Source organism: Palaemon carinicauda, chromosome 13, assembly GCF_036898095.1.
Source record: "Palaemon carinicauda isolate YSFRI2023 chromosome 13, ASM3689809v2, whole genome shotgun sequence".
Taxonomy (NCBI): Eukaryota; Metazoa; Arthropoda; class Malacostraca; order Decapoda; family Palaemonidae; genus Palaemon; species Palaemon carinicauda.
The window spans coordinates 135603725-135628507 of NC_090737.1; the positions used below are offsets into that span (position 1 = coordinate 135603725).

At 37.8% G+C, this 24783-nt stretch overlaps 1 protein-coding gene across 42 annotated transcripts in view; it reads left to right on the forward strand.

Annotated features, from left to right (window-relative positions):
- Positions 1-24783, forward strand: part of LOC137652475 (G surface protein, allelic form 156-like) — a 51131-nt gene that overhangs the window by 23711 nt on the left and 2637 nt on the right. For 2 of the 42 annotated variants that reach the window (XM_068385861.1, XM_068385862.1), the window contains exons 11-52: positions 1952-2086; positions 2563-2697; positions 2789-2923; positions 3009-3143; positions 3248-3382; positions 3800-3934; positions 4038-4172; positions 4303-4437; positions 4541-4675; positions 4779-4913; positions 5014-5148; positions 5245-5379; positions 5479-5613; positions 6673-6807; positions 6909-7043; positions 7136-7270; positions 8616-8750; positions 8860-8994; positions 10341-10475; positions 10580-10714; positions 10815-10949; positions 11054-11188; positions 11296-11430; positions 12482-12616; positions 12721-12855; positions 13909-14043; positions 14144-14278; positions 15335-15469; positions 15573-15707; positions 16325-16459; positions 16565-16699; positions 16803-16937; positions 17041-17175; positions 17311-17445; positions 17568-17702; positions 19653-19787; positions 20088-20228; positions 20567-20698; positions 23236-23376; positions 23501-23635; positions 24044-24190; positions 24296-24433. In XM_068385861.1, the coding sequence (XP_068241962.1) occupies positions 1952-2086; positions 2563-2697; positions 2789-2923; positions 3009-3143; positions 3248-3382; positions 3800-3934; positions 4038-4172; positions 4303-4437; positions 4541-4675; positions 4779-4913; positions 5014-5148; positions 5245-5379; positions 5479-5613; positions 6673-6807; positions 6909-7043; positions 7136-7270; positions 8616-8750; positions 8860-8994; positions 10341-10475; positions 10580-10714; positions 10815-10949; positions 11054-11188; positions 11296-11430; positions 12482-12616; positions 12721-12855; positions 13909-14043; positions 14144-14278; positions 15335-15469; positions 15573-15707; positions 16325-16459; positions 16565-16699; positions 16803-16937; positions 17041-17175; positions 17311-17445; positions 17568-17702; positions 19653-19787; positions 20088-20228; positions 20567-20698; positions 23236-23376; positions 23501-23635; positions 24044-24190; positions 24296-24433 (5694 nt within the window). The remainder of the gene's footprint in view (positions 1-1951; positions 2087-2562; positions 2698-2788; positions 2924-3008; positions 3144-3247; positions 3383-3799; positions 3935-4037; positions 4173-4302; positions 4438-4540; positions 4676-4778; positions 4914-5013; positions 5149-5244; positions 5380-5478; positions 5614-6672; positions 6808-6908; positions 7044-7135; positions 7271-8615; positions 8751-8859; positions 8995-10340; positions 10476-10579; positions 10715-10814; positions 10950-11053; positions 11189-11295; positions 11431-12481; positions 12617-12720; positions 12856-13908; positions 14044-14143; positions 14279-15334; positions 15470-15572; positions 15708-16324; positions 16460-16564; positions 16700-16802; positions 16938-17040; positions 17176-17310; positions 17446-17567; positions 17703-19652; positions 19788-20087; positions 20229-20566; positions 20699-23235; positions 23377-23500; positions 23636-24043; positions 24191-24295; positions 24434-24783) is intronic. The other 40 variants (XM_068385863.1, XM_068385884.1, XM_068385882.1 and 37 more) reach the window with 40 other exon arrangements.

The following is a 24783-nucleotide window of genomic DNA, read 5'->3' on the forward strand; positions in this document are numbered from 1 at the left end:
TTGTCCTTATTGCTTAATATGATATTTTATTAGAGACGTACAAGGCACCATAAGGGGAGAGGATAGGTAATGGCTCTGCACTTATCCTTCTCCTTAGTTGATAAGACTGGGTAAAGTCTATTGGGGGTGCAGATATCTATGGATATCTTCAGATACGTCCCTGATTATACAGGATATCTTCGGATACGTCCCTGATTATACACGATATCTTCGGATACGTCCCTGATTATACACGATATCTTCGGATACGTCCCTGATTATACACGATATCTTCGGATACGTCCCTGATTATACAGGATATCTTCGGATACGTCCCTGATTATAGAGTGCTTTCAATACACGTCATCAAACTTCCGGTCCGCCATCTTGGAGGGCATACAAAGACGCGTTCAGTGAATAGCTATGGTTGAGCTGTTGAATATTTAGCCATTTCATCACATTCACATTCACACAATGCCCAGTTTTTGCGCTATTGTTGGCTGTGGGAATCGAGGACGAAGAGATGACAAGAGTTTCTACCGCATACCGGCAGTTATTCAGAATCAGGACAAAGATACAGAAGAATTATCCAAGTGCAGACGTGACTTGTGGTTGACCAGAATATCACGGGCTGATCTACGTGAATCCTCACTATCCTAAGCACGTATCTGTTCTGATTATTTCATATCAGGTCAGTCTCGGCTAGGCCCTAAAAGTATCATTATTCCTGTGTAAACATGCTATATCCGATCGCATGGGTGACTTCAAAAGTATCATCGTCAGTTCAGTGTGTAGTGTGTGTGGGGGAGGGGCATCTCAATTTTTAAACATCAAAAGGGGCATCTCAGATTTACAAAACAAAAATTAAAAGCGCCCATGTTGGCTATATTAACAAAGGCTACTTACCTAGGTCTCTCTTTCGCCAAGGTGCTCATGCCTATATATAGTTAAGTGTATATTTATATTTATTTTAATTTGTGTATTAAATTGTGCAGACATACAGGCCTATGTGATGAATAAACATTGATTATAAATAATAATAATAATAATAATATCTGAAAGCTGGTTTAATCCGAAGGGGTCTTCAGCTTGTATATGAAACATCGAAAAAATAATTAAACTTGCGCATTTAATTGCAAGGAGGCAAAACGATCATCCAAGAGCATTACAATAGAGTTTGTCCATCATATGTTTATATGTATATAAGAAATTATAGCATTTGTAACCAAACACAAACACAATGGTTAGGCATGAACTGATAAAGATTTGACATAATAATGCAAAACTTTTACATACATTTTGACAATCAAAAATTTGTAATACACAAGGTTAGGCTAAATGATCAATATTAGCATTATAATTATAAACACTCTCTTCATCGGCCCAGTGTTTATCTAATTTTGGACTAAAAAGCATTAAAGGGAAAAACAACCAATTCTGGAAGCAGATTATTCAATGGAAATGTATGCCCACTCATGTTCTGGGTTGGCCGACAGTACCAAGTAGTTCACCATATCAAAGTATGAAATACTGGGAAAATCCTCAATATTTTGACTGAATGAATTCTGCATCTGGTATGGATCAAGGCCATCAATTAGATCGAGTTTCTGCTTGTAAAAACGCTTATCATCACCCGACAATTGTTTGACAAAGTCGCTCTCGTTGTCCATATTCGCTGTAGCAGCCGCCATGTTTTCGCTTTGTATGTCCTCCAGCATGGCCGCCGGCGATTCCCGGTGACGTCATTGAAAGCACTCTATACACGATATCTTCGGATAGTCGTTCTGAGGGTTAGAACTTGGAACCCAGTGATTCCCGACGGTAATTCTCTTGTAATATCACTCGCAGAAATATTATACAGTAGGAAGCTGCCGAAGGGAACTTCTATCAGGACAACATGGCTATCGCACCCAAAAATAGATTTTCCTACATAAAAATCCACTTTTTTTATTCCTAAATTTTACATTTACAGAACAACCATGCCTTGCTTTGGATTCCTGTAGAGCAAGTGGAGACTACTGCAGTAAACAGTCCTGCCCTAGTGGTTATACCACAAACTATGGTGGATGCCAGTCATCGGATCCCAACTGTCGCTGTTGCAAGAGGGGTAAAGACTTTTTTTTTTTTTTTTTTTTTTAAATAAATTTTGTCCTTCCCACTTGTATACTATCTTTCATGAATTTGTTTGTACTATATCTATGTACCAAGGCACTTCTCCCAATTTTGGGTATAGCAGACATCAAACAAATGAACAAAAGATGACCTTTCCTCTCTCGGCTCCTCTCGGCCTGACAAGGGATTAAGCCGAGTTAGGCTGGTACTGCTAGGGTGCCACAGCCCACACTCCCCGCACCACCCTCCCATCTCGTGCATATCATAACCTTATTCTTAGACACATTAACTCTCAACTTCAGTCTTTCACATACTCTGTCGCTAATTGACAAAGCTTCTCATTCACGTCTGCAACCAGTACAATATCAGCAAAAATCTGATTTGCCTCCATTCATGATCACTCTTGTCTCTTTCAATCCTTGACCAAGCCCTTGAGCGTTCGTCTCTCACCACTCCATTTTAACTTTCCAGAACAACCATGCCTTGCTTTGGAATCATGTAAAGCTAGTGGAGACTACTGCAGTAAGCAGGCCTGCCCTAGCGGTTATACCACAAACTATGGTGCATGTCAGTCATCGGACCCCAACTGCCGCTGTTGCAAGAGGGGTAAAGGCTCTTTATTTTATCATATTTGTTCTTCATGCTTAATATAGTCTTCTGAATTTTTATTTATATCTTTTAAATTTTCCTTTTACAGACCAACCATGCCTTGCTTTGGATTCCTGTAGAGCAAGTGGAGACTACTGCAGTAAGCAGGCCTGCCCTAGTGGTTATACCACCAACTACGGAGGTTGTCAGTCGTCGGATCCCAACTGTCGCTGTTGCAAGAAGGGTAAGTTTCTTATTACGTTACTATACATTGGTGTTTCTCAGATGTTTCCCAAGTACATTTCTACTCATTTTCTTAATTTCGTCAGATCAACCATGCCTTGCTTTGGAGTCCTGTAAAGCAAGTGGAGACTACTGCAGTACACAATCTTGCCCTAGCGGCTATACTACAAACTTTAGTGGTTGTCAATCAACAGATCCAAACTGTCGCTGCTGCAAGAGGGGTAACTGCATTTTTTAAGTTCAATTTTTGTAAAATGTACTTGCTTACCACCTTATAAAATTTTATGAATATTTCTTTTATGCTGCTGCTTATTTATTTTGCCAGATCAACCATGCCTTGCTTTGGATTCCTGTAAAGCGAGTGGAGACTACTGCAGTACACAATCTTGCCCTAGCGGCTATACCACAAGCTTTAGCGGTTGTCAATCGACTGATCCAAACTGTCGCTGCTGCAAGAGAGGTAAGGTTTTTCAATAAATTACTTTTTGTAAAATATAATTGTGTTAGGTGTCGGTGGCTTGGTACAAGTGTGTTATCTAGGGCCTCTATTACGGCCCTTCCCTTTGATGAAGGAATTATCTAAATGGAAGACAGCCTGTGAATAGTAGTTTTCACACGCCCCTGTTGTATACACGACACCCACAAGGTGCTCGCGCGAGGGTAGTAACCTCTGCATTCCATGCTTTTATCTTTCTCTGGTATATTTGGAAGGTTTATATCAGAAAAGTGTAAAGAAGGACCCTTTTCACCGGCCGTCACAGGTCTCTTCACAAATAGATTTTTCCTTTGTCAAAATCCCTTTTTTGTAAAATATAATTGTTTACCACAGATTATTTATGAATTTTATTTCTATGGTACTGCTAAATTTTTTTGCCAGATCAACCATGCACTGCTCTAGAATCCTGTAAAGCAAGTGGAGACTACTGCAGTAAGCAGGCCTGCCCTAGTGGTTATACAACTAACTTTAGTGGCTGCCAGTCAACCGATCCTAACTGTCGCTGTTGCAAGAGAGGTAATAATTTCCATAAATGGTCTACTAGTTCAGAAAGTGTTTATAAATTGTGCCTAAAAATTTTGTGCTGGACAGAATAAATTTAACAATTTATTGTTGACAGATCAACCATGCCTTGCTTTGGATTCCTGCAAAGCTGTTGGGGACTACTGCAGTACGCAATCTTGCCCTAGCGGTTACACTACTAACTTGAGTGGTTGTCAGTCTACTGATCCAAACTGTCGCTGCTGCAAGAAGGGTAAAGGACAGTTTATACTAGTCAAGAAAACCTTTTGAGAATTGGATACTTGTTGCTTGCATATTGGTTTTGAAATTTTAATGATTGTACAGTATGCTTTTTAACTTCACTTTTCTGTATTTTTTGCCAGATCAACCTTGCCTTGCTTTGGAGTCCTGTAAATCAAGTGGAGACTACTGCAGTAAGCAGGCCTGCCCTAGTGGTTATACCACAAACCTCAGTGGTTGTCAGTCGACCGATCCAAACTGTCGTTGCTGCAAGAGGGGTAAATGCATTATTTTAATTTTTTTTTTGTAAAATATACCTTGTTTACCACTCAACTTTGAATATTTGCTCTGTTTTATACCGCTAATAATTTTTCTTGCCAGATCAACCATGCCTTGCTTTGGATTCCTGTAAAGCAAGTGGAGACTACTGCAGTAAGCAGGCCTGCCCTAGTGGTTATACCACAAACCTCAGTGGTTGTCAGTCGACCGATCCAAACTGTCGTTGCTGCAAGAGGGGTAAATGCATTATTTTAATTTTTTTTTTGTAAAATATACCTTGTTTACCACTCAACTTTGAATATTTGCTCTGTTTTATACCGCTAATAATTTTTCTTGCCAGATCAACCATGCCTTGCTTTGGATTCCTGTAAAGCAAGTGGAGACTACTGCAGTAAGCAATCCTGCCCTAGTGGTTATACCACAAGCCTCAGTGGTTGCCAGTCGACTGATCCAAACTGCCGCTGCTGCAAGAGAGGTAAGTTTTTTCAATAGTCTACTTTTTGTAAAATAGAATTTTTCACCTAGAAATTTTTATGTATTTTATCTCTATGGTACTGCTAATTTTTTTTTGCCAGATCAACCATGCGTTGCTTTGGAGTCTTGTAAAGCGAGTGGAGACTACTGCAGTAAGCAGGCCTGCCCTAGTGGTTATACAACTAACTATGGTGGCTGCCAATCAACCGATCCTAACTGTCGCTGTTGCAAGAGGGGTAATTTTCTCTAGTTTTATTTAATATTGTCAACTGCTTAATATACAGTCTAGTGAATTTGTTTTCTATTTTTATTCCTAAATTTTGCCTTTACAGAACAACCATGCACTGCTCTAGAGTCCTGTAAAGCAAGTGGAGACTACTGCAGTAAGGAGTCTTGCCCAAGCGGCTATACCACAAACTTTAGTGGTTGTCAATCGTCTGATCCAAACTGCCGCTGCTGCAAGAGAGGTTAGTTTTATCTTAATTATTTACTTTTTGTAAAATTTACTCATAATCTATTATTTTTATAAATTCTATTTCTATGGTACTGATAATTTAATTTGCCAGATCAACCATGTGTTGCTTTGGATTCCTGTAAAGCGACTGGAGACTACTGCAGTAAGGAGTCTTGCCCAAGCGGCTATACCACAAGCTTTAGTGGTTGTCAATCGTCTGATCCAAACTGCCGTTGCTGCAAGAGAGGTTAAAACTTATTTCGATTATTTACGTTTTGTGAAATATACTCTTTTACCACTTATAATTCTCATAAGTAAAAAATTCCAATGTGGGTAAGAGTAAGGTTATGAGATGTACGAGAAGGGAAGGTGGTGCAAGGTTGAATGTCATGTTGAATGGAGAGTTACTTGAGGAGGTGGATCAGTTTAAGTACTTGGGGTCTGTTGTTGCAGCAAATGGTGGAGTGGAAGCAGATGTACGTCAGAGAGTGAATGAAGGTTGCAAAGTGTTGGGGGCTGTTAAGGGAGTAGTAAAAAATAGAGGGTTGGGCATGAATGTAAAGAGTTCTATATGAGAAAGTGATTGTACCAACTGTGATGTATGGATCGGAGTTGTGGGGAATGAAAGTGATGGAGAGACAGAAATTGAATGTTTTTGAGATGAATTGTCTGAGGAGTATGGCTGGTGTATCTCAAGTAGATAGGGTTAGGAATGAAGTGGTGAGGGTGAGAACGGGTGTAAGAAATGAGTTAGCAGCTAGAGTGGATATGAATGTGTTGAGGTGGTTTGGCCATGTTGAGAGAATTGAAAATGGCTGTCTGCTAAAGAAGGTGATGAATGCAAGAGTTGATGGGAGAAGTACAAGAGGAAGGCCAAGGTTTGGGTGGATGGATGGTGTGAAGAAAGCTCTGGGTGATAGGAGGATAGATGTGAGAGAGGCAAGAGAGCGTGCTATAAATAGGAATGAATGGCGAGCGATCGTGACGCAGTTCCGGTAGGCCCTGCTGCTTCCTCCGGTGCCTTAGATGACCGCGGAGGTAGCAGCAGTAGGGGACTCAGCAGTATGAAGCTTCATCTGTGGTGGAAATGTGGGAGGTTGGGCTGTGGCACCCTAGCAGTACCAGCTGAACTCGGCTGAGTCCCTGGTTAGGCTGGAGGAACGTAGAGAGTAGAGGTCCCCTTTTTTGTTTTTGTTTCTTGTTGTTGTCGGCTACCCCCCAAAATTGGGGGAAGTGTCTTTGGTATATGTATGTATGTAATTCTCATAAATTTTATTTCTATGGTACTGCTAAATTTTTTTGACAGATCAACCATGCACTGCTCTAGAGTCCTGTAAAGCAAGTGGAGACTACTGCAGTAAGGAGTCTTGCCCAAGCGGCTATACCACAAGCTTTAGTGGTTGTCAATCATCTGATCCAAACTGCCGATGCTGTAAGAGAGGTTAGTTTTATTTCTATAGTTTACTTTTTGTAAAATATATTCTTTTATCACTTACAATTTTTATAAATTTTATTTCTGTTACTGCTAAATTTTTTTGCCAGATCAACCATGCACTGCTCTAGAGTCCTGTAAAGCAAGTGGTGACTACTGCAGTAAGGAGTCTTGCCCAAGCGGCTATACCACAAACTTCAGTGGTTGTCAATCGTCTGATCCAAACTGTCGTTGTTGCAAGAGGGGTAATTTTCTCTAGTTTTAATGTTGTCAACTGCTTAATATACAGCCTTGTGAACTTGTATTGTATTTTTATTCCTAAATTTTGCCTTTACAGAACAACCATGCACTGCTCTAGAGTCCTGTAAAGCAAGTGGAGACTACTGCAGTAAGGAGTCTTGCCCAAGCGGCTATACCACAAACTTTAGTGGTTGTCAATCGTCTGATCCAAACTGCCGCTGCTGCAAGAGAGGTAAGTTTTATCTTGATTATTTACTTTTTGTAAAATTTACTCATAATTTATAATTTTTTATAAATTTTACAAAGGTAGTAAAGCATATGTTAGGATACGAAATGAAGTGAGTGATTGGTTTCCGGTGAGAGTGGGGCTGAGACAGGGATGTGTGATGTCGCCGTGGTTGTTTAACTTGTATGTTGATGGAGTGGTGAGAGAGGTGAATGCTAGAGTGCTTGGACAAGGATTAAAACTGGTAGACGAGAATGAACATGAATGGGAGGTAAATCAGTTGTTGTTTGCGGATGATACTGTATTGGTTGCAGACACAGAAGAGAAACTTGACCGATTAGTGACAGAATTTGGAAGAGTGTGTGAGAGAAGGAAGTTGAGTTATGTGGGTAAGAGTAAGGTTATGAGATGTACGAGAAGGGAAGGTGGTGCAAGGTTGAATGTCATGTTGAATGGAGAGTTACTTGAGGAGGCGGATCAGTTTAAGTACTTGGGGTCTGTTGTTGCAGCAAATGGTGGAGTGGAAGCAGATGTACGTCAGAGAGTGAATGAAGGTTGCAAAGTGTTGGGGGCAGTTAAAGGAGTAGTAATAAATAGAGGGTTGGGCATGAATGTAAAGAGAGTTTTATGAGAAAGTGATTGTACCAACTGTGATGTATGGATCGGAGTTGTGGGGAATGAAAGTGATGGAGAGAGACAAATTGAATGTTTGAGATGAAGTGTCTAAGGAGTATGGCTGGTGTATCTCGAGTAGATAGGGTTAGGAACGAAGTGGTGAGAGTGAGAACGAGTGTAAGAAATGAGTTAGCAGCTAGAGTGGATATGAATGTGTTGAGGTGGTTTGGCAATGTTGAGAGAATTGAAAATGGCTGTCTGCTAAAGGTGATGAATGCAAGAGTTGATGGGAGAAGTACAAGAGGAAGGCCAAGGTTTGGGTTGATGGATGGAGTGAAGGAAGCTCTGGGTGATAGGAGGATAGATGTGAGAGAGGCAAGAGAGCGTGCTAGAAATAGGAATGAATGGCGAGCGATTGTGACGCAGTTCCGGTAGGCCCTGCTGCTTCCTCAGATGCCTTAGATGACAGCGGAGGTAGCAGCAGTAGGGGATTCAGCGTTATGAAGCTTCATCTGTGGTGGATAATGTGGGAGGGTGGACTGTGGCACCCTAGCAGTACCAGCTGAACTCTGTTGGGTCCCTTGTTAGGCTGGGAGGAACGTAGAGAGTAGAGGTCCCCTTTTTTGTTTTGTTTCATTTGTTGATGTCGGCTACCCCCAAAATTGGGGGAAGTGCCTTGGTATATGTATGTATGTATAAATTCTATTTCTATGGTACTGATAAATTATTTTGCCAGATCAACCATGTGTTGCTTTGGATTCCTGTAAAGCGACTGGAGACTACTGCAGTAAGGAGTCTTGCCCAAGCGGCTATACCACAAGCTTTAGTGGTTGTCAATCGTCTGATCCAAACTGCCGTTGCTGCAAGAGAGGTAAAAACTTATTTCAATTATTTACGTTTTGTGAAATACAGTATACTCTTTTACCACTTAAAATTCTTATAAATTTTAATTCTATGGTACTACTAAATTTTTTTGCCAGATCAACCATGCACTGCTCTAGAGTCCTGTAAAGCAAGTGGAGACTACTGCAGTAAGGAGTCTTGCCCAAGCGGCTATACCACAAACTTTAGTGGTTGTCAATCGTCTGATCCAAACTGCCGCTGCTGCAAGAGAGGTAAGTTTTATCTTGATTATTTACTTTTTGTAAAATTTACTCATAATTTATAATTATTATAAATTCTACAAAGGTAGTAAAGCATATGTTAGGATACGAAATGAAGTGAGTGATTGGTTTCCGGTGAGAGTGGGGCTGAGACAGGGATGTGTGATGTCGCCGTGGTTGTTTAACTTGTATGTTGATGGAGTGGTGAGAGAGGTGAATGCTAGAGTGCTTGGACGAGGATTAAAACTGGTAGACGAGAATGACCATGAATGGGAGGTAAATCAGTTGTTGTTTGCGGATGATACTGTACTGGTAGCAGACACAGAAGAGAAGCTTGACCGATTAGTGACAGAATTTGTAGAGTGTATGAGAGAAGGAAATCGAGAGTTAATGTGGGTAAGAGTAAGGTTATGAGATGTACGAGAAGGGAAGGTGGTGCAAGGTTGAAAGTCATGTTGAATGGAGAGTTGCTTGTGGAGGCAGATCAGTTTAAGTACTTGGGGTCTGTTGTTGCAGCAAATGGTGGAGTGGAAGCAGATGTACGTCAGAGAGTGAAAGAAGGTTGCAAAGTGTTGGGGGCAGTTAAAGGAGTAGTAATAAATAGAGGGTTGGGCATGAATGTAAAGAGAGTTCTATGAGAAAGTGATTGTACCAACTGTGATGTATGGATCAGAGTTGTGGGGAATGAAAGTGATGGAGAGACACAAATTGAATGTGTTTGAGATGAAGTGTCTGAGTATGGCTGGTGTATCTCGAGTATATAGGGCTAGGAACGAAGTGGTGAGAGTGAGAACGAGTGTAAGAAATGAGTTAGCAGCTAGAGTGGATATGAATGTGTTGAGGTGGTTTGGCAATGTTGAGAGAATTGAAAATGGCTGTCTGCTAAAGGTGATGAATGCAAGAGTTAATGGGAGAAGTACAAGAGGAAGGCCAAGGTTTGGGTGGATGGATGGAGTAAAGGAAGCTCTGGGTGATAGGAGGATAGATGCGAGAGAGGCAAGAGAGCGTGCTAGAAATAGGAATGAATGGCGAGCGATTGTGGCGCAGTTCCGGTAGGCCCTGCTGCTTCCTTAGATGCCTTAGATGACCGTGGAGGTAGCAGCAGTAGGGGATTCAGCATTATGAAGCTTCATCTGTGATGGATAATGTGGGAGGGTGGACTGTGGCACCCTAGCAGTACCAGCTGAACTTGGTCGAGTCCCTTGTTAGGCTGGGAGGAACGTAGAGAGTAGAGGTCCCCTATTTTGTTTTGTTTCATTTGTTGATGTTGGCTACCCCACAAAATTGGGGGAAGTGCCTTGGTATATGTATGTATGTATAAATTCTATTTCTATGGTACTGATAATTTAATTTGCCAGATCAACCATGTGTTGCTTTGGATTCCTGTAAAGCGACTGGAGACTACTGCAGTAAGGAGTCTTGCCCAAGCGGCTATACCACAAGCTTTAGTGGTTGTCAATCATCTGATCCAACCTGCCGTTGCTGCAAGAGAGGTAAAATCTTATTTCGATTATTTAAGTTTTGTGAAATATACTCTTTTACCACTTATAATTCTTATAAATTTTATTTCTATGGTACTGCTAAATTTTTTTGCCAGATCAACCATGCACTGCTCTAGAGTCCTGTAAAGCAAGTGGAGACTACTGCAGTAAGGAGTCTTGCCCAAGTGGCTATACCACAAACTTTAGTGGTTGTCAATCATCTGATCCAAACTGCCGCTGCTGCAAGAGAGGTAAGTTTTATCTTAATTATTTACTTTTTGTAAAAATTTACTTTTACCACATAATTTTTATAAATTTTATTTCTATGGTACTGATGATTTATTTTGCCAGATCAACCATGTGTTGCTTTGGATTCCTGTAAAGCGACTGGAGACTACTGCAGTAAGGAGTCTTGCCCAAGCGGCTATACCACAAGCTTTAGTGGTTGTCAATCATCTGATCCAACCTGCCGTTGCTGCAAGAGAGGTAAAAACTTATTTCGATTATTTAAGTTTTGTGAAATATACTCTTTTACCACTTATAATTCTTATAAATTTTATTTCTATGGTACTGCTAAATTTTTTTGCCAGATCAACCATGCACTGCTCTAGAGTCCTGTAAAGCAAGTGGAGACTACTGCAGTAAGGAGTCTTGCCCAAGCGGCTATACCACAAACTTAAGTGGTTGTCAATCGTCTGATCCAAACTGCCGCTGCTGCAAGAGAGGTTAAAAGTCTTATCTTAATTATTTACGTTTTGTGAAATATACTCATTTCTCCACTTACAATTTTTATAAATTTTAATTCTATGGTACTGCTAAATTTTTTTGCCAGATCAACCATGCACTGCTCTAGAGTCCTGTAAAGCGAGTGGAGACTACTGCAGTAAGCAGGCCTGCCCTAGTGGTTACACCACAAACTTAAGTGGTTGTCAATCGTCTGATCCAAACTGCCGCTGCTGCAAGAGAGGTTAATATATTTAAAACTTTAGGGGGCATTTAATCTCTAAAAGTCTCTTATAATTTTTAAAGGTTTCATACACCTATGTTCTCTCCAAATTAATTTTATGAACAAAATAGTCCTATCTTAATATTTTTATACAGTATTACCATCTTTAATAGTATTTCATGTAGTTATAAAAATATTTGTACTGGGGTAACCATATGCTCTTTATAGGATTTAGTTTGTATTATTATATCTTAACTTTAAAAATTGTAGTTTATAAGCCTTTGGGGTGCCAATTTTTTTTCTGTTAGTATAAATGCAAGGTTTACTTGAAGTAGCTTACAGTATCTGATAGCGGAATCTTATCCGAATGCAGTTAAATTTCAACAATCTTTCGGTAGACTTCGTGTTAAAAACACTATTGCAACACTTGGCGTAAATAAAAGGTTTCTTGCGCCTCTGGTGGGGTTCTTGGTATTATATCTGTACATTATATGAGAATACATATATTTGTGTATAAAACTCACTTATTCAGAATATTGGGAAATTACAGCTTTATGCATGCCCCTTGATAGTTTATTCTAGTTTTATTTGATCGGAACAGGGATTGTATAATAGGACGATTATGCAAAATTGATAATTTTCATCTAGCTCAAACTGTCAACTTGATCAAAGCTCTGCACATACTGCAAATGGTTACTGTACAGCACGTGTGTACTAACAGAAGAGGTGAAGCGACTTTAACAACATAACGACTTACAAACAGTTGAGGGCAACAAAGGCACAAAAATTAAAATTGAAATTTGCAATTATTATTAATTGCTAAGCTACAACCCTAGTTGGAAAAGCAGAATGCTATAAGCCCAGGGGCCCCAACAGGGAAAATAGCACAGTGAGGAAAGGAAACTAGAAAAAATAAAAGTAACAAAATTTCTTGATACAATTAACTATAATTTTATTTTTGGACCACCCTGTCTTGGAAATGTCCCCAAAAAATTCTGGTTTGTCGATGAATGTTTATTATAATTCTAACGTATGTTTATTAGAAATTCAACTTCCTAAATAAATTTGACAGATCAACCATGCACTGCTCTAGAGTCCTGTAAAGCAAGTGGAGACTACTGCAGTAAGGAGTCTTGCCCAAGTGGCTATACCACAAACTTTAGTGGTTGTCAATCGTCTGATCCAAACTGCCGATGCTGCAAGAGAGGTAAGTTTTATTTCTATAGTTTACTTTTTGTGAAATATACTCTTTTCTCCACTTAGAATTTTTATGAATTTTATTTCTATGGTACTGCTGAATTTTTTTGCCAGATCAACCATGTGTTGCTTTGGATTCCTGTAAAGCGAGTGGAGACTACTGCAGTAAGCAGGCCTGCCCTAGTGGTTACACCACAAACTTAAGTGGTTGTCAATCGTCTGATCCAAACTGCCGCTGCTGCAAGAGAGGTTAATATATTTAAAACTTTAGGGGGCATTTAATCTCTAAAAGTCTCTTATAATTTTTAAAGGTTTCAAACACCAATTTTCTTCTCTCCAAATTAATTTTATGAACAAAATAGTCCTATCTTAATATTTCTATACAGTATTGCCATCTTTGAAAGTATTTCAGGTAATTATGAAAATAATTGTACTGGGGTAACCATATGCTCTTTATAGGATTTAGATTGTATTATTATATCTTAACTTTAAAAATTGTAGTTTATAAGCCTTTGGGGTGCCAATTTTTTTTCTGTTAGTATAAATGCAAGGTTTACTTGAAGTAGCTTACAGTATCTGATAGCGGAATCTTATCCGAATGCAATTAAATTTCAACAATCTTTCGGTAGACTTCGTGTTAAAAACACTATTGCAACACTTGGCGTAAATAAAAGGTTTCTTGCGCCTCTGGTGGGGTTCTTGGTATTATATCTGTACATTATATGAGAATACTCATATTTGTGTATAAAACTCACTTATTCAGCATACTGGGAAATTACAGCTTTATGCCCCTTGATAGTTTATTCTAGTTTTATTTGATCGGAACAGGGATTGTGTAATAGGACGACTATGCAAAATTGATAATTTTCATCTCGCTCAAACTGTCAACTTGATCAAATCTCTGCACATACTGCAAATGGTTACTGTACAGCACATGTGTACTAACAGAAGAGGTGAAGCGACTTTAACAATATAACGACTTACAAACAGTTGAGGGCAACAATGGCACAAAAATTAAAATTGAAATTTGCAATTATTATTATTAATTGCTAAGCTACAACCCTAGTTGGAAAAGCAGAATGCTATAAGCCCAGGGGCCCCAACAGGGAAAATAGCACAGTGAGGAAAGGAAACTAGAAAAAATAAAAGTAACAAAATTTCTTGATACAATTGACTATAATTTTATTTTTGGACCACCCTGTCTTGGAAATGTCCCCCCAAAATTCTGATTTGTCGATGAATGTTTATTATAATTCTAACGTATGTTTATTAGAAATTCAACTTCCTAAATAAATTTGACAGATCAACCATGCACTGCTCTAGAGTCCTGTAAAGCGAGTGGAGACTACTGCAGTAAGGAGTCTTGCCCAAGTGGCTATACCACAAACTTTAGTGGTTGTCAATCGTCTGATCCAAACTGCCGATGCTGTAAGCGAGGTAAGTTTTATTTCTATAGTTTACTTTTTGTAAAATATACTCTATCACTTATAATTTTTATACATTTTATTTCTATGGTACTGCTGAATTTTTTTGCCAGATCAACCATGTGTTGCTTTGGATTCCTGTAAAGCGAGTGGAGACTACTGCAGTAAGCAGGCCTGCCCTAGTGGTTACACCACAAACTTAAGTGGTTGTCAATCGTCTGATCCAAACTGCCGCTGCTGCAAGAGAGGTTAATATATTTAAAACTTTAGGGGGCATTTAATCTCTAAAAGTCTCTTATAATTTTTAAAGGTTTCAAACACCAATTTTCTTCTCTCCAAATTAATTTTATGAACAAAATAGTCCTATCTTAATATTTCTATACAGTATTGCCATCTTTGAAAGTATTTCAGGTAATTATGAAAATAATTGTACTGGGGTAACCATATGCTCTTTATAGGATTTAGATTGTATTATTATATCTTAACTTTAAAAATTGTAGTTTATAAGCCTTTGGGGTGCCAATTTTTTTTCTGTTAGTATAAATGCAAGGTTTACTTGAAGTAGCTTACAGTATCTGATAGCGGAATCTTATCCGAATGCAATTAAATTTCAACAATCTTTCGGTAGACTTCGTGTTAAAAACACTATTGCAACACTTGGCGTAAATAAAAGGTTTCTTGCGCCTCTGGTGGGGTTCTTGGTATTATATCTGTACATTATATGAGAATACACATATTTGTGTATAAAACTCACTTATTCAGCATACTGGGAAATTACAGCTTTATGCCCCTTGATAGTTTATTCTAGTTTTATTTGATCGGAACAGGGATTGTGTAATAGGACGACTATGCAAAATTGATAATTTTCATCTCGCTCAAACTGTCAACTTGATCAAATCTCTGCACATACTGCAAATGGTTACTGTACAGCACATGTGTACTAACAGAAGAGGTGAAGCGACTTTAACAATATAACGATTTACAAACAGTTGAGGGCAACAATGGCACAAAAATCAAAATTGAAATTTGCAATTATTATTATTATTAATTGCTAAGCTACAACCCTAATTGGAAAAGCAGAATGCTATAAGCCCAGGGGCCCCAACAGGGAAAATAGCACAGTGAGGACAGGAAACAAGAAAAAATAAAAGTAACAAAATTTCTTGATACAATTAACTATAATTTTATTTTTGGACCACCCTGTCTTGGAAATGTCCCCCCAAAATTCTGATTTGTCGATGAATGTTTATTATAATTCTAACGTATGTTTATTAGAAATTCAACTTCCTAAATAAATTTGACAGATCAACCATGCCTTCCTTTGGATTCCTGTAAAGCAACTGGAGACTACTGCAGTACACAGTCCTGCCCTAGTGGTTATACCACAAACTTGAGTGGGTGTCAGTCGTCTGATCCCAACTGTCGCTGTTGCAAGAGGGGTAAAAGCTTTTATTTAATTTAGTTTTTATCTATTTTGTCTTGCTGCTTAATACAGTATATTGTTTTAAGAATTACCTTTACTTTTAAACATTGCTTTTGCAGATCAACCATGCCTTGCTTTGGAAACCTGTAAAGCGAGTGGAGACTACTGCAGTAAGCAGGCCTGCCCTAGTGGTTATACCACAAACTTTGGTGGGTGCCAGTCGTCTGATCCCAACTGTCACTGTTGCAAGAAGGGTAATTCTTTTTTAAATTTGTGTATTTAATGGGTTGGTATTAACTAAAATAACTTTTTTTTTTATTTATTTTTTTTTTTTTTAGGTAAACCATGCTTTGCTTTGGATTCCTGTAAAGAGAAAATTCCAGCTTTATGCCTCTTGATAGTTTGTTCTAGTTTTAATTAATTGTTACAGTGTGTGCAATAGGACAACTATGCAAAATACTGAATTTTCATTTGCACGTACACCTAATAGGTACTGTACAGCAAGTGCTCTAACAGACGAGGTGACTGTGACTTTAATGAACAATATAACAAGAAAGTTGAGGGTAACAATGGCACAAAATTTCTAATTGTAAAATTTGCAATGTCAAGAAGCTTGAAGTAGTTTTTATCTGCAGGAGAGCAAGAGATGAAAAAAAAAACTATCGCTTAGTGTAGGAGGTGTAGAAACTTTTGGTACAGTATGCAAGTTGTAAGATTATAGGATAACCTTCTATTTGAAACTTGTGTTTTCAGAGTTTAGTAATAGGAAATTTCTTAATACAATTAACTGAAATATTATATTTCTGGATGTGGCACCCTCAATTTCTAACTTTTCTTTATTAGAATTTTCACTTCTGAATAAATTTGACAGATCAACCATGCCTTCCTTTGGATTCCTGTAAAGCAACTGGAGACTACTGCAGTACACAGTCCTGCCCTAGTGGTTTTACCACAAACTTGAGTGGGTGTCAGTCATCAGATCCCAACTGTCGCTGTTGCAAGAGGGGTAAAGGCTTTAGTTTTTAATTTCAGTTTTAATGTTATGCCCTTACTGCTTGATATACTTTGGTTTAGGAATTAATTTTTTTAATCCTAAATTTTACCTTTACAGACCAACCATGCCTTGCGTTGGATTCCTGTAGAGCAAGTGGAGACTACTGCAGTAAGCAGGCCTGCCCAAGTGGTTATACCACAAACTTTGGCGGGTGCCAGTCATCAGATCCCAGCTGTCGCTGTTGCAAGAAGGGTAAAGGCTTCTCTATATGGCATTTAATCAAATTTGTCATTAATGCTTAATTTACAGTACTGTCTTTGAGTATTAATTTGACTAAAAAATTTTGTCCTTACAGAACAACCATGCCTTGCTTTGGAGTCCTGTAAATCGAGTGGAGACTACTGCAGTACACAATCTTGCCCTAGCGGTTATACTACTAACTTGAGTGGTTGTCAATCGACTGATCCTAACTGTCGCTGTTGCAAGAGAGGTAATAATTTCCATAAATGGTCTACTAGTTCAGAATGTGCTTATAAATTGTCCATAAAATTTTTGTGCTGGACAGAATGAATTTAACAATTTATTGTTGACAGAACAACCATGCCTTGCTTTGGATTCCTGCAAAGCTGTTGGGGACTACTGCAGTACGCAATCTTGCCCTAGCGGTTACACTACTAACTTGAGTGGTTGTCAATCTACCGATCCAAACTGTCGCTGCTGCAAGAAGGGTAAAGGACAGATTATATGAGTTAAAAGAACCTTTTGGGAATTGAATACAGTACTTGTTGCTTGCATATTGGTTTTGAAATTTTAATGATTGTACAGTATGCTTTTCAACTTCACTTGTCTGTATTTTTTGCCAGATCAACCATGCCTTGCCCTGGAGTCCTGTAAAGCAAGTGGAGACTACTGCAGTAAGCAGGCCTGCCCTAGTGGTTATACCACAAGCCTCAGTGGTTGTCAGTCGTCTGATCCAAACTGTCGCTGCTGCAAGAGGGGTAACTGCATTTTTTATTTATTTATTTTTTTTTTTTAAATATACCTTGTTTACCACATAACTTTGGTTAATATTTGCTTAATGCTGCTAATAAATTTTTTTCCTTTTTTTTTTTTTTGCCAGATCAACTATGCCTTCCTTTGGATTCCTGCAAAGCAATTGGAGACTACTGCAGTACACAGTCCTGCCCTAGTGGCTATACCTCAAACCTCGGTGGTTGTCAGTCATCGGATCCCAACTGTCGCTGTTGCAAGAAAGGTAAGGCTTCAAAATTTTAGTTTATAGAATAAGTTTCTGACTTAACTCTTGTAATTTTTTAATTGTTTCTAATGTTAGTGACTTTATTTATTGTTGGATTAACCATGCCTTACCTTGGACGCCTGTAATGATGTTGGTGAGTACTGCACTAAGCAAGTCTTGCCCTAGCAGCTATACCACTTAACTTCAGTGGGTATCAATCTACTGATCTAAACTGTCACTGCTGCAAGAAGGGGAATGAATAGTTTATTTAGCAGTTACATCCTTACTGCTTAGATGCTATCTTAAAGAATCTTTAATCTTTTATCACTAAATCATTGGTTTAAACTGTTTACCAAAGTTAAAGTGCTATTTCCAGAGCAACTAAAGTTACATACTGTAGCAGGTAAAGCTAAACTCGCTTAAACAGTTTTATAATTAGCCAGGCAAGCAGCAAGCCAAAAATTATTTGTTCTGTGTAATATTTTGCAGTGCAATACCTAGAGTTTGCAAACTACGCAAAACAAATCAACTTTCTGCAGCTGTGACAGCTGGAATCAAGAGGAACGAACACCCAACAATCTGCTGTGTAACAAGATTGACAAGCTAAAGCAGCCATAGGATTAGACAAAACTTTAAACTCTTGAGCAATGTTTGTATCCCAGTTATAGTTTATAGTGCAAAAGATTGGACAGCTAATAGGCAAATACAAATTAAAAAAAAAAACTTGTGTGTGATTATCAATCACACTAAGACTACAGATTAATATCTACAGTAGAAAAAACACCAAGGTTCAGTTCTACAACAATTCTTCAAAGATACAGGTTAGGTAAAATGCATATGCAAGTATGCAAAGAAAACTTGCCCAAAATAATCTACTTTAGTTACAGTAAATCTGAAATGATCTACCTTCGTCAGAGTAATCCAAAATTGCATACAGTTGTACAAGACTCCTCAAAACTAGTTTATCAAAACTCAAGACTAAACTAGTTTCAAAATTGATATTTACCCTTCTTGCAACAGCGACAGCTAGGATAACTTGATTGAAATCCACTAATTTGTGGTATAACCACTTGGGCAAGGCTGCTTACTGCAGAAGTTATCAAAGCTTTACACGAATCTGAAGGCAGGCATAGTTGTCCTGTCAAAAATTAGCAAGTTCTAAGGCACTTTACATTTATTTTGGTATTGAAATTTATATTTAGGTTTTCTCTAACACTTCACGTTGACACGGTCAAGAGGGTCTTGGGAGTGTTTAGATTTAGTTTGTGAAGTTTATTTGGATTTCAGTGATTTGTAAATTTAGTATTTTCCCTGGGCAGTATTAGAGCAAAAGGTAACTTGTAATTCCAATAGAAAAAAGGAATTATCAAATTATCTCTACAACTAATACCTGTACTAAAAAACAAATACTGTAAATGCCATATTCTGTTAGTTTTACTGGAAGTTCTTTAGTGTAAAGTATTCATATCTATAACTCTCCTTCAGGTGGTAGCCTTTTATGGACAAACTTTTTCTATTAGATTTGAAATGAGAGGGGGAAAAACTGATATTAGATCCTCTCGTCGTTGATTTTATCCGTTGCGAGGATAATTACAATGTCCTAAATTCTAAAATACTAAAATAGTTTAAAGCTTACTGGGGAAATTAAAGCAGGTTCTTGGCCTTCTGGTTAGTGTATTTAAAGGGTTTAGTCGCAGATTAAATTTTTATGGCGGATTATCTAAATCTTTAATATTTTTCTCTTTAGATTAGCTCTTGTAATTGGGCATATGTTAGGTTGTTAGGCTTTAGCCTCCTGCTAAGAACCTGCAGACTTAGGAAGTCTGCTTTGCATATCTGGATATGATTGATCATAATAGGTGCCTTTCATCTATTCCAAGTTGTAGAGCCGCAATTGAAGTATTGCGACGTGACCAAACCTCTTGCCTGACACAAAAGGTTACTGATAATTTCACAATCCACCTACAGTACCAACTTGTGTTGCTCTAGAGGGCTGCAAAAGTAGTGGAGACTACTGTAGTTTAACAGACTGCCCTGCTGGTTATACATCGAACTATAATGGGTGCCAATCGGATGATCCTCGTTGTCGTTGCTGTAAGAAAGGTAGGCTAAGTTTTCTAACCTTGTAATTTTACATTCTTGTATATCTTTATTACTTGACTAGCAAGCGAGATTTTGTTCGCCATGAGGCTTCACTGCAGAAACCTTTGAAATATTTACCAATTTATGGATTGCCATACTTGGATTAGTGAATGTTAGAATATTAAAAGGGAGAATGTTAGAATATTAAAAGGGAGAATGTTAGAATATTAAAAGGGAGAATCTCAAGAATGTTAGAATATTAAAAGTAAGGGAAACTGCCTTTTCTTTAAATAGTGAAATTTAAAAATTCTTAATTTTCAGATATAAATGCACCATGTCAGGCTTTGTCAACATGCATAGCCCCAGGTGATTACTGCAGTACCATAGATTGCCCACATGATTATGATACAATTATAAGTGGTTGCACATCGCTAAATCCTGCCTGCAGGTGTTGCAAGAAGAGTAAGTATCTCAAATAAAATTTATAACTTTTTAAAATAGTGTTAGTTTAGTATGTTTTACGCTATTCATAATCTGAATAGTGTAGGTCTACCTCTATTATAATGGTTTTCGTACAGTCTTGATCTATGAATAGCAGCCAGTATTTTCCAAAAGGCAGACTTTGGTCTGCTGTGGACTAAAGCACTTGTAGCTCAGTAGCCTGTCCTATTGGATAAAAGAACTTCTTTCCTGGGTGCATATCTAGAAATAGAAACTTTTGTAAATGTTTTGTTTTTCTCAATTTAACCCATTGAGTATATTCATTCAAATTAATCAAATTTGCCTTTTTGCAATTTTAGAGGGTTGTGTGCCATCGGAATTGTGTAGTGCTACTGGAGATTATTGCAGTGTTACAGACTGCCCTAGTGGTTACAATGAGCTATTTGGGGCCTGCAAATCCAGTGACCCGAATTGTAGGTGTTGTAAGAGAGGTTAGTACTATTCCCAAATTGGTTGGACGAGTTAAAGAAATCACCTAGACTTAAACATTTCTAATCACTCTTTTGAAGTTTCTTGTTTGTGCAAGACCTATTATCAGACTTTTTAGCAAATTGTAAATTAGTGTAATACTTTAGTTGGTGATGGCCTATTGGGAACTACCCTGTCTGGCAATCTACTGGACTGGGGCAAGTCTCGCTCAAGCTTGATAGTTTCTTGTAAGGCTGCAACCTCCACTTCCTTGTGAGATAAGGATGGGGTGTTTTGGGAGCCTATACGTTTACCTGGCGAGTCATCAGCAGCCATTGCCTGGTCCTAGCTTAGATGGAGAGGAGGCTCTTGTGCTGTTCATATGTATTCATGGTCACTCTAGGGTATTCACTGTTCCTTACCTCTGCCATTCATGAGTGGTCTTTTAACCTATGTACAGTATTGGCCACACTTAGTTTCATGTTCCAAAACACCAGAATCTTTGTTTTAATTGCCAGGTATATAAAGCCTATAATCTTTTATATTGGTCTTAGAGTTTCCTTTAAAGCTATATTCTTCAAAGAATCTACTGAAAATTAAAGATTCAGCAGCATATCCTTGGTCTTGCCAGTTTCAAGTTAGATATGCTACATTTACAAATACACTAACCTAATTATGTACAGTGTATAATCTTGCAAACAAGAATGGTATTGAGTGCACTTGAAATTGGATTGCTTAACCTTTTATAAAGGGTATAGCTTGTCCTCTCTAATAGTTTAGTAAACTTTGTTTATTCCCTCTATTAAAATATAGAAAGGACAAAGTTTCAAAGGTTGTAGACTCCTATTTTGAGAAATGGGAGGAATGCCTTATGAAAGGAAACTAAAGGTATGCACTAGAAATTGAAGAGGAGTTGGTCTTTTGTGCTTGAACAAGAATAAATTTTAGCCTGTCATAAGACACTTTTGGATAAAACTGTGTGGAATATCCCTAAATCTAAAACTTCTAGATGTAGACTCCAACAATTCTTCCTTTGGTTTAAACCAGATGGCTCCCACTCCATTCAGTTGTAAAGTAAATTATTTTGGGTTTTATATAATCGGCAGAGTAATGGAAAAAAGCTTGCCTTCCTTGTTTCTGTTCTCCTGAAGCTAAAATAACTAATCGAGCTTTTTAGTCCCTGGACATTGAATTTCTTGCTGGACCTAGATACCTATAGAGGTGTAGAATCATTTTTTTTTTCTTAGACTATACAGTATGGAATAATTAACTCTACCTAATCTCGAATGCAATTTATGCCTCCACTAAAAAATTAAGATTTTACCATGTAAGAAATTCCTTGTGTAATGAAGTAGCACGAATAATGGGCTGCAGTTAAATCTGAATTCTTCTGGTGTAGACATAGTTTCTCCTTTGCCCAAGCCAGATGGCTTGCACTTAATAGAAAAGTTAACTACTTATGTTGATGTTTGATAGTAGGCAAGCAAAGTAATGAGAAACTCATTATCTTCCACATTCTCCTGAGGCTGAATAGTTTTCCTTCTGTCAGGTTAAATTAAAACTTTATTTTTTCAAGTTAGCATGAAGAGGTTCTTTCTGCACTTACTGAAGAGTTTTTAATATACACCATTTGGTAAAATTGTGGTCACTCCACACCCACTGATTACTGCTCAATTCTCAAATCTCCCATATTCTAAAAATTTAGTTTTTAGACGTTAAATGGGTATGCGGATGGTCACTTTAGTTCTAAGTTCGTGGTAGCTTTAGCAAGACATAGTAAATGATGCCTTCTCAAAACCTCAATGCTGTCCTGAAATCTGTGATTCAGAAGTGTGTACATTTGGCATTTATATTGGTACAGTACTACATTTGAGTGTTAATAAGAGGCTCTTTTCAAACTTGCATTTTAAATAATGCCACAAACCGACCTACCTACTCCCACCTTTTTATAAGTAATAATTTCAAGTTGTTGAAAGGCTCTTTAGTGACCAGTGGAATGTAAAGTTTGTCCTCAGTATAATGTTTTTGGCCCTCTTTTAGTGTGGTTTGGCCTAAGGAGAAAATCAGTTGAATGTGCAGATAATCTTACAAATATCAAATTGCACATGATGCAATGAGTATCTATCAAATAAACTTAAACTTATGGTTGCTGATTTCCTTATTAGTGTTACAATTAATGTTTTGTGTTACAGGGCTCAAGGTTGAACCCTAACAAAACTTTACTTATACGCGGGTAGAGGACATTGGGTTTCAACATTCAGATCTTTGCTCTGACAATTTCTTAACTATAAATCTTTTATAAATTCTAGGTATGATTCTTTCCAGAAAAATTTTGTTAACTACCAACTTTCTTTTTGTGCAATTGAAGAAAGTGGCTAGTCCCAAGACATTTAATAGATTTATCTTGAGGGAATTTATTGGAATTTCCATGTTAATTTGTGCACCGGGCGGCAGTAGCCTACCCATAGGTTTTTCTTTAAATTATGGTTGTTTGTAATAGTAGTAGTAAAGGAGAATAGTTCTGTATGACATTTTAATAAGCTCTTCATATCTTTCCCAGAAACTACTACAGAATGCTCCCCAAGAAGTTCTTGCCAATCTCCTGGTGACTATTGTAGTCAAACTACTTGTCCTGATGGATTCATCACAGACTTTACTGCATGCGACTCGAGAGACTACAACTGCAGGTGTTGCAAGAAGGGTAAGTTTGGAAGAGTTCTGTAACGTTTTAGTAACAATTTTCATTGCTCTTACATTTTGTAGCATAATTTTGAATCTAAACCCTATTTTTCTAATAATTTTTATCTATTCATTATTTTTTCTAGTTTCTCCATGCAGTCCACTGCAGGATTGTCTGGGTACAGGAGATTACTGTTCTTTAGAGAGCTGCCCTACTGGTTTTACTACGCTATCAAATGGTTGTAGTTCTACTGACCCAAGGTGCAGATGCTGTAAGAAAGGTGTGTAATGTTGATTGATTATTTTCAACTTTAGTGCCTAATTACTAAAGTCTCTTCCCTTAGGAATGTATATTGGTTAACCCTTTTACCCCCAGGCTATTTTAAACTTTCCAACCCTCAACCCCCAGGCGTTTTTTTTTTTTTTTCAAGCTCATTTTGCAATACATATTTTTTAAATTGCTCTAACAGCCTTAATTTTCATCATAAAGAGGTCAGGTTGGTCTCATTCTTTTGGAAAATGCCTGAAGTTTCTCAAAGTTTTCAAAAATATGCAAAAATAATTGTAAATAGCAGTCTTTAGCAAGGACGTACCAGTATGTCCATGGGGGTAAAGGGATGAGTTTTGTGAAACGTACCAGTACGTCCATCGGGGGTAAAAGGGTTAACTGGAAAATCCATTAATTTCAGAGTCTGCAGTAGTAGATCACTGTGATCCTACAGAAAAATGCAAGAACCTTGGCGACTACTGTAGCCTTTCATCATGTCCAGCAGGGTACACAGCATTACAAAATGGCTGTAATTCTTATAACCCTGCCTGTAGGTGCTGTAAGAAAGGTTAGTTACAAGAAATTCTTGTGTAGATTTATAGCTTTGATTTTTATGCGTGATTTTCTTATTTCTTGTTTTAAATGCCATAACCTTGAATAACTCTTTACTCAGATGGACTAGAACCTTGTACTGCACTTCTTGACTGTCAAAACCCTGGTGATTACTGTAGTACTTCAGAGTGCAGTTCTGGCTACAAGAAGACTTATGGTTGTTCATCCCCAGATCAGAGCTGCCATTGCTGCAAGAAGGGTAAGGTCTTTACATTAATCTGCAGTTTTCAGCTTGATTTAATGTTCACCTCTCGTTTTGAAATTAAAAACATTTTTGCAATTATTAGTTTAGCTTTTAGTATTCTTTATAAGAAAAGTTCTATGCTAAAAGCTTTGAAAGCCAAGCTACGTGCTTCATGCTAATGTCTTTTTTTTTTTTTTTTTTTTAAATTCTGAAATTAATTCAAAAGTCAGTGTTAATGGGGTAGTCTCAAATACAGAACAGGGATGAAAACTTTACCCAACATTTCTAAGTTTTTAAACTTAAGAGTTTGTAAGGGTGGACAGTATTTTTTTTGTTCCTATGCATCTACAACCATAGCGATTTAA